At 42.1% G+C, this 9,852-nt stretch overlaps 1 protein-coding gene across 1 annotated transcript in view; it reads left to right on the forward strand.

Moving 5' to 3' along the window:
• Positions 1 to 5,068, forward strand: part of LOC103729443 (POU domain, class 6, transcription factor 2-like) — a 40,193-nt gene extending 35,125 nt beyond the window's left edge. Inside the window, exons 4-5 of the mRNA XM_008827514.1 lie at positions 970 to 1,138; positions 4,446 to 5,068. Of these exons, the coding sequence (XP_008825736.1) occupies positions 970 to 1,138; positions 4,446 to 4,950 (674 nt within the window). The 3' untranslated portion in view covers positions 4,951 to 5,068. The remainder of the gene's footprint in view (positions 1 to 969; positions 1,139 to 4,445) is intronic.
• The last annotated feature ends 4,784 nt before the right edge of the window (positions 5,069 to 9,852 follow it).

Raw genomic sequence — 9,852 nt, forward strand, 5'->3', positions numbered from 1 at the left:
GCCCCCAGTCCTAGGACAAGAACTCAAATTCACTGAAATTGGTGGGTTATTGTGCAGAAAAAGGAAGAAAAACTTTCCACCGAAGTCCAAAGAGCACGTTGAAGAACAATAGGGGTGGCGTGCGGGGAGAATGGCTTCGCTCCAGGCAGGATTGAGCAGCACTTTGAAATCTCCCACCAGTCCCAACCCATGCTGTCTCCAGCTTGGTGTGTGCTTTCATTTATCCAGGGATCAGTAGCCAGGGGGGAGAAAGTTTCATTCTCCAGCTGTTGTGTCATTTCCCTTGATAAGTCCTAAATTGACCGCGTTATCCCACACCAAAGGAGCCTTCCTGTGGTAGGCATTTTTTATTATGTGCCCTTTCAGGAGACAAAGGCAGCTGTGTCAGTAAACTGCTATGAGGGAAAAAAAGACAATATTATTCTCACTGCTTCATAATCATGCTTTCTGAGGGCCTAATATGAACATAAGAAATGAGGCAAGATTACTGTCTGTTAGCCTGGCTACGTGGCAATCCAGTGAAGGAGAAACACAGAGGGGACCATTTTCTTCAAGGGCAATTGTTAGCACAAAAGATTCCAATTAAGACATTCCCAATAGAAACCTTCCCATGTTTATATTGTTGCACAATCTTTGAACAGGTTTATGGGTAAAGTTGAGCCACACCTCTCTTGCAAGCACCTCCCCTTGCTGGCTGTTGTCTGGTAAGCCCTGAAGTGTGTTCTTGCTTTGGGAAGTGGCTGTAAGCAGGAGCTGCTTTATCTGGGATAGAAGTATCTGGAATGATGACTCCTGAAGGTGGAATGTGTTTGAGGATGAGGGCTTGGTGCCCCATCTGGGAGAAAAAGCCAGATTCTATGATGTTTTCCCCACTACACTGCTGTTATGCTACTTTCTTATACTCAGCGATAAGCATCCTGCCTGGTGGTGTGTTGGCATATTGATCCTGTTTTAAAAACATCTCCACAGATCCTCAAACGGCAGCGGGTGAGGTGGATGGGGTTAATCTGGAGGAGATCCGAGAATTTGCCAAAGCTTTTAAAATCCGACGCCTGTCCCTTGGTCTGACGCAGACTCAGGTGGGACAAGCCCTCAGTGCCACAGAGGGCCCTGCATACAGCCAGTCGGCCATCTGCAGGTAACGGGCGCCACATGCGCATGCTGTCACCTGTCCCAGCCAGCCTGGGCCTTATTTGTTCTCGCGGCTCAGCATTTCTTCTTCGGGTGGGCAAAGCTGGAGGGACAGAGCATAGAAAGGAAGACTGGGGTAGCTGTGTGTTGGGATGGTGATGTTGATGCCAAAGGAGGCATCAAGGCAGAGTTGAGGGGTCCTGGCCTGTTAACTCCTATCAACTCACGTGAACTTCCAAGGCTGGCTCATTGAAATTCATTGCCCGGTGCCCTAGGTGGGATTCAGCACCCACTTCTGTCCACACATGGACATTCTGAGAAAAAGTAAAGCTGCCAGTGCTCCCTATAGTTAACCACCCAGAGATAGATATAAAGATTTCAAAAACCCAAAACAATCGACACATTTTTAAAAACTGAACTATCTTGTGACCTTGAGGGCATTTTTTAACTTGCCTTCCCAGACACATCTTTAAAGTCAGAAAGAGAGCGGCAGGGGGGGAGGGGGGCAGTTAAATTGGTCAGAAAAAGGTAGTAAGAATCTGGCCTAATAGTACCCATCCTGTCTGCCAAATTAAATAAATAAATGGCCGAATCCAGCCTTGGTTACATCTGAGTTGATCCAGGTTAAGTCGGCAGGAGCAGACCCCGAGCATGCATGTGTGTGTTGCACTAATCCCATGTTTATGCATGAGGTAACAAAGCACTCAGTAAGAGCTTTTTCCTCTTGGGCAAAGCCTTATGAGTCCTCCTCCATCAGGAGAAGTCAAGAAACCAACTCTAAACTCATTTAAGTGGGTTTTGTTCTTGGTGATCCATGAAATACTGTCTTTTTATCTGCTCTTTATACTTTTAATGTATTCCCCAAAGGACGGAAGTGTACTTTTCCTGCAGTTTAAGACTAAGGTTATAAATAACATCAGTATGGGGTAGTAGCTTGCAGTTCACATTTTGCTCAATGATTTTCCATAAAACCCATTGATTGTTGTTAAATACAAAAAGCACCATAGGATCCTCTCACTTCTATGGTCTCCCCTACTGTTTTTTCTTATAAGATACCTCCCTGTAGAAAATAACCTTTATTCAGTCTATACAGGGATGCTACTGCTGGGAAATTTGTTTCAAGGCTTGTATATGTTATTCCAAACAACACGTACAGAAACAGCAACACTAACAAGCAACATCAATGATATGAATGCCGTTGCTCCCTGTTGGGAGACATTAATTTTGTCTAGTCCTGACAGCCTTGTGATAGACGCAGCCACAGGTTTTTAAGTTGTTGCCAATTTGCCTTTGTTGCTAAATTCCTCTTTGGCTTATTTTTAGCCCTAAAATGTGATTTCCTCTTATTGACTGAAGTGCTCTCTAATGTTTCAACTCACACACCTGCATTCCTGGGCATCCCCAATCAGATATGCTGATTTGTAAAGTGTTTCCTGGAGTGAAGTTTAAAAAACCTGCAGCTTGGAGAGACACACTGGAGAAATTTTTGTCTTATAACACCCGGACTTTGGGCCCTTTCTCCAGCTTCCAGTGTTTCAGTGAGATCTTTATTAGGAGTTATCTACCTTAATTATTAATTAATTAATTAGCATCTTGAAGCAAGATCTTACCTTGAAATAATCTCTGAAAATTCAAAGAATGGGAAAGAATGTGCCTGGTGCCTGCACACTTAGGCGTCCCTATGCCCTCATAAGATGCAGTGATTCCCAGGTGCTGTGTGAGCCCCAGCTTCCCAGTGGCACAGAAAAAAAGATGACCACAATGTGCCCCAATGTTCCTTTTACAAGCCTTGTCCCTTGGCATGGCCCTGTGAAGCCAGTTCTGAGCTATCAGGAGTTCAAGCTCCAGGCTCTTATGATAAAGGGTGATAAGATGTGGGCCATGGCTAATTATCACAGTGGTGGCTTTGGGGAGCCTGCCACAGGTGACAAACTCACTACAGAGCATAAATGATTAACTCACTTGCTCTGAAACCAGATGTACTTATTTATTCCTTGATAAGTCCTGGAAGGTACATCATTCAAAACTAAACAATGCCTCCCTGAGCTCTACCTAGAGGGAATGCTACCTAATGGACTTTGATGCCATTTGGGCTGCTTATCACAGCATAAGAGCTCTAAAAACACACTGCCAATGATCAGATCCTGGCACAGAAGCACAGAAAGGAAGTCTGTCCTTCTGTCATTTTGCAAGCGTCTTAACACGTGTCAGATGATTGTTTCTCAACAGCATGGAACACTTTAAAAGAGAGAAAGTCTGTGTCCACCATTGTCAGTAGGAGAGGGATATGAATTTGGACTTGGAATGAAAAAAGAAATGAACAAAAGGGAACTGATCTTTATTGGTATTTCATTTAGAGTGAGTATGAATTTCGTACCAGGAAGACTTCTTAAAACACGCTATATAATTTTGTCCAAGATGCTTCCTATTTTTTAAAATCAGTGTGGCAAAGAATTGCTGATGGGCAATTGATATATAGAAGACCTCATTTACAGAAAATGATATCATTCAAGTACAGTTTATAGATATCATACATTAAACACAGCTTGATGCCCTGGCACAAAAGTGCACCATTACACAGGATGGTGATTGGAAGGCATGAAGTGGCCTATGCCCACCCAGGGGTCGTGTATTCTATAGTAATTAGAATGTGTCCAGCTGTTTGGGCCAGAGCTATAAAGTAACAACTGCTCTATGTTTTACCTGGACAGGAGGCATGTTGTTAACTTACATATGGTGAAAATTGTTAGCAGAGAGAAAAAGTTAAAATAAGACACAAAAGGGAGATAGAAAAGAGGTATGAAGTGGAGCTTGTCCCAGTGGCCATCACAGACTATAATGGCTGTAAGATTTTCAAGATCAACACAATGGGGAGGAATCTAAAGGAAACCAGATGTAAAGCATGATCATTTTAAATGACAGAATATGACAACTTGTCTTGAATGTCACTTTCTTGGGTTAATTTTTGTCTTAAGAATTCTGAGGGTGGGGGTAATGAAACTGGCTACAGTGGCAGAAACGTATCTCAGAGCTTAAAGCGGAAAGGCCTGCAAACTGCTTGCATTCCCATCCTGATAGTATGTGTGTTCTGGTACACCTTTCCCCTCCCCTGTCCGTGTGCGTGGTGGGCATCTGCATGGCTGGCATGGAGCTTGCTGGGAGGGTGGGTGCTGGCTGGGGCAGGGCTGGCTACCTTGCAGCTGGCTGCTAATCTGGAGTGAATTTGCCCTGCCAGGCAGTCAGGCAGGCAGGCAGGAGGCCCACCCTGGCAGAGGACTCAGTGTAAGACTGTTCTTTCTCAATTCTCCCCCCAGACACACCATCCTGAGAAGCCACTTTTTCCTACCACAGGAAGCCCAAGAGAACACTATAGCTAGCAGTCTGACAGCCAAACTGAACCCTGGCCTTTTGTATCCTGCCAGGTTTGAAAAGCTGGACATCACCCCTAAAAGTGCCCAGAAGATCAAGCCGGTGCTTGAGCGGTGGATGGCTGAGGCTGAGGCCCGCCACCGAGCAGGTATGCAGAACCTCACGGAATTTATTGGGAGTGAGCCGTCCAAAAAGCGCAAGCGGCGTACCTCCTTCACACCCCAAGCCCTTGAGATCCTCAATGCCCACTTTGAGAAGAACACACACCCCTCGGGGCAGGAAATGACGGAAATTGCTGAGAAGCTGAACTATGACCGGGAAGTAGTTAGAGTTTGGTTCTGCAATAAAAGACAAGCCCTGAAGAACACAATTAAACGCTTAAAGCAGCCTGAGCCGGCCTCAGCAGTCCCGAGGGAGCCCTTCACAGACTCTCTTGAAGAAAACTCCTAAAGAGACACCCATCCATGATCAAAAGCAAACTCAACAGAAACTAAACACTACCCTTGAATCTACACAAGAGAAAGAAAGACGATAGAAAGAAAGAAAGAAAGAAAGAAAGAAAGAAAGAAAGAAAGAAAGAAAGAAAGAAAGAAAGAAAGAAAGAAAGAAAAAAAGAAAGAAAGAGAAACTTAATGACACCCCAGGCATCACCCTTGTATGTAAAAGACTAAGAAAGCGACCAAGTGGGCAGAATGGTTTATACATGTCCGTCGGTTTTCCAAGAAGAATAAAAGAAATTTTTTGCAAATTTTTAAATGAGAAAAAAAGCCACACGGAAGGAGTGTGTGGTAGGAAAGTTCTCTCCCCAACCTGTCTCCCTAAAGCCAGTTTTTTAAAGCAAACCAAATAACCACATACTTTTTTCTGTATATGATAAAAATGTGAACACCTTTTAACGAAAAAGGAAAAAAAAAAAAAAAAAAAAAAAAAAAAAAAAAAAAAAAACAGTAAAGCACCACTACAAACTTGTGTCTGTTCAAAACGAATGCAAGTCCGCCACCTGGAGGAATGACTGTGTCCCTTCAGGAACTAAGTGCTGATCACTGCAAAACCTATTAACCAAAGTCAGAAACACTGCAAACGCGATCGTCTACTCTCCTCTGTGTGCAAAGTTGTGTTATGAATTTCCACATTTGTACCAACAGAAAAGTAGGAAGCCTGCTTTCTCCCATCTTCCCCATCTGTGGTCTCCACCATTGGGGTGGGTGCCACTGTTGACACATTCTATAAGGCTCACTCACTATCAACTTGCTTCTTGACAGATGAAGTAGCTTCTTTTTGGGACTGTTTTGTTCCATTTTACTTTCTTCTGAGGGGTGGGGGCAACCTGGATTGTGTGCCAAAGCATTTGTTGCTTTCTTCTCATGAGTTGTGGGTTTGAGAAAGAAAATGGAGCTCACATTTCCCCTCTTCCCTATCTCTCTGTCTCCCTCTCGTGAGGCCTCCAGGGTCTGCTGGAAGGTGGCAGAAGTAGGGAGAAACAGTGTCTTTTCCACTCAGATCCTGCGGAAATGCAGGAGAGACTCAAAAATAACTAGGGCTTTGCTCGATGGCTGTCAACACTGGCAGATGCCATAATTGTGCTCACTGTCCACACCAGAGCTTAGGATTTTTCTCAGTCTGCTGGCCATGTACTTGGAGAGCTGACCAAAACTAATTCAGTAATATAAACATAAGCTGCACATTTTGGTTCAATTGTGTTATGCTTCTGTGCAAAGCAATTTCTCTCAGAAGTCTGATAGCCAAAGAAATGCCTCACGGTTTCAGCCAAAACATACACAAGCATGCTCACATCCATCCACCCTGCACAGAGAGACCGCAAAGAAAGTGACGGTGACCTAGATTGCTAAGGGCCATAGAGAGTTGTGCTAACCTCACCTTCTCTCTCTGCTTCTATCATCAGACAGTGATAGCAGCCTTTTGGAGTAAGGGGACAAATGTTCTTAGGATGTATAAATGGAGGAGAAGCGTGACAGGCAAATTTGAACAATTGGAATGGGGGTCTAAATTCTTGACAACAAAGGAAGCTTTAAAAAGGAAAAGTCTCCTTGAAAAGAATAATATACAATAGTAGCTCATATAACACGTGAGAATAGCCTTCACTATCAGAGCTAGCAAATCAGTTCATTTTAAAACAGCTTCCCAAGACGTGGATTATGATAACCCCAAGAAGCTCCCAGAATGCACTGAGGATGGGGATGGCAGGGCAGGGGAACAGCTTGAGCCTGCAGGTGGTATTTACACCCAGATGTAGGCAGAAGTCTCTGTCAAAGGAGGCAAAAGAGAACCATCAATTGACTTGCTGTCAAATGTGAATGTTCATGAGTGATTAATAAACACACTCATGTGCTGTCTAGAGGTGAACCATGAAAAGGAAAGAGGTGACTCACCACATGTAGCCCAGTGATTAAAAAGGCCATCTCCTTCCCCTAGCACACTCCTCCCAGCTAGGGATCCTGGTTTGTTCTTCTGTTGGCTCCTTTCCTGGTAGTGAGCATGGGATGGTTCATGGTAGTGAGCATCAGATGGTTCATGCAGCAGTCAGGAGATTACAAACAAGGAAACCCTAAAACTTAGTAATAATCCTGGAAGTGACTCAAGGCATTGGTAAAGGCCACCAGTCTGATGCTGTGGACCACACCAGCCTGATGAATGCCAACAGCATCATGATAGCATCTCACCATTGCAAAACCTGCACAAATACCAGCAACCCAGAAACTGAAAACTTTATTGATTAAAACAGATTTTGTATTCTCCTAGGACCTGCTCCAAATTCCATCAAGAAAAGCTCCCCAAGAAGAGAAGTTAACAAGATAACAAATGACGGATACTAAATGTTTAAAACTATGCCAGCAGCAGGCGCATAAGGCCTGTTCAGTTCTGAGATCTATAATTGAGAGGGTATAACTAGGACAGTGAAAATATGAAACAAAAGTAACCACCCAGGGTAGAACAAAAGAGAAATAAATTCATCCCATGGTTGTAAAACCATTCATGTGCGGTGATTTTTTTTATAGTTTTATAATTTTGTATTGTTTTATAAATTATTTATATAGTGTTGTGATGCTTCTTATATTAATTTTTTACAGATGAATTTTTTGCTACAAGGCATAAAAAGGTGCCTGAACAGATTCTTAGGAATATAAATTGTACTTGTAACATATAAGTCTTCAGAACCACACTTACTTCTTAATTTTATGAAGACATTTCTTATTTCCTCTGGTTAACAAGTTCATAAGCCAAGAACATTAAGTGTCTTTTGTTTCTATGAACTGAAGGTTAAGGTTGCCACCAACAAAAAGTAAAAGCCACTTTGGGCATATGTGGTTGTATTTCAAGCTTCAACATCTTTCTCACACATTCTTACATTATTGTCATCTTCATTTTCTTCATTATTTGATGAAATATAATAATAGACATTGTGTTTTACACTTGCTTGTGGGTTTTTTTCCTCTTTCAACCAAAAACAGTATTTTCAATAGTTCAAGGTTTCACTTGCATTTGCAAGGTTTTAGATTCTTTATGTCATAATCTCACAGCTACACACGTGCACACACACACACACACACACACACACACACACACACACACCACAACATAAAAGAGAGAACAAAAAGCAAAAGGAGCTAGGGGAAAAAAACAAAACAGGTAGAGGCATATCAAAGAACTCAAGCTATAACCAAAAAGAAATCGAAAATTGCCTTTGCTCGTCTTCTCTACGCTGGACCAAAGCTCAATATTTGTAGGTATATGCACATTGTGTAGATATGGCTGAATGTTGCTGACAATCTTGCAATACTAAACTGTTCCTATTTTAAGAATAAAATACAAACTGTTCATCAGTGTTTTACCTCAGCACTCTACTTGTACCCAGTTAATGACCAAGCTCAAAGAAAATGGAGAAAAATTAAACTGATTTTCATTTTCATGCTTGACTGTAAAATCTGTTTGGATAACATTTTGTAATGAGCTTTTTGTCATGTGATTTGCTTGTCTTCAACTTGAAATTATATGAAGCACATTGGTTTTTTTGTTGTTAAAAAGTGTTTTTTTAAAATTCATTTTAATTTTTTTTATTTTTATTTATTTATTTATTTTTTGTCCTTTGTGCTGTGGTCTAGACTGGTCACCAGGGTCACTTAATGAGGCGCTGCAAAGAGATCTGCTTCTCCATGCCTGGAGCAGGCAGCAGAGGGAGGGCAGGAAAAACAGACTGGGTTGTTCTGGAAAAATCATCATGATGAGACATTGACATGATAGACTTGTGACCAAGAAGCCAAACTGGATGTTTAAAAGCTCCTTACTTGCTCTGACATTGAAACCAAAGCTGATTTATCTGCACAGGTTGCTTAATGTTTAAAAAAATAAAAAAAAAAAAAAAACTGTTCTTAATCTAGAGCAATATCTGTATGGTCGGTAAAGCTGCACTTTGTGTATTTCCTAACAGCTTCAGATCTGTCACTTTTAATTTGTACCATAAAAAAATAAAGAATTGTTTGACATGAGCTTTTGGGCTTAGTGTGTCTTGGACTTAGGTGTATCACCTAAATGGTAGTCTCAAGGTTAATCTCAAAGGTAATCTCAAAGGTTAAGAAAAGGAAACACCATATTCACTGGGATGCTTTTTGTTACACGCTATGGAAATCCAACTGCAGCCTACCTAAATGACAAGACACTGTGTTGCATGACTTAATGAGGAACCTTCTTGTGGATGTCAAGCATGGAGCATGCCATCCGCTTACCTCACCTGGCTTTCTTCTCAGTCTGATTTTCTAGCCATGGACCCTAGGACTTTGAGTCATACATCTGTCTCTACACTAAACAGTGGCACTGGGGTGTGGTGTGCTTAAATCCGCTTTACAGGGTCACAGGCTCACTCTCATCTGGGTGGCCCAGGGTACCCCATGATGACAGCAACACAGGACCAACCAGATGAAAGAAGAGTCTCCCCAAGAACCAGAAGATGGAAGATGAGACATGGCAGTGGGCAGATAAACCCAGACCCACTGCAGTCTGTTTCTGATACCCAGCCAGGAACCAGCTTCTGCAAAGTGCTCTCCAGAGGCTGTTCTGCTGCTCTTGAGTAATGTCATGTAATAGACATTTTACATCTAGAATATACTGGTAGGAGGAGTGAACTGAGTCTGTTATATAATTTACTAATTTAAAAGAAGGCTAGGATCATCTTGCTAAAAATGCCAGTAACCATTCATAATATTTAAAAGCACAATTTCCATGCTTTTGGTGACTTTCAACAAATATTTCTTAGGGAACACAGAGAACTGTATCTCAATGGACAACCAAAGTGGCCAGAAAGCTCTAAGACTGATTTTAAAAGGAATACATTACATA

Source organism: Nannospalax galili, unplaced genomic scaffold (genome assembly GCF_000622305.1).
Source record: "Nannospalax galili isolate Female #2095 unplaced genomic scaffold, S.galili_v1.0 scaffold1833, whole genome shotgun sequence".
Lineage (NCBI taxonomy): Eukaryota > Metazoa > Chordata > Mammalia > Rodentia > Spalacidae > Nannospalax > Nannospalax galili.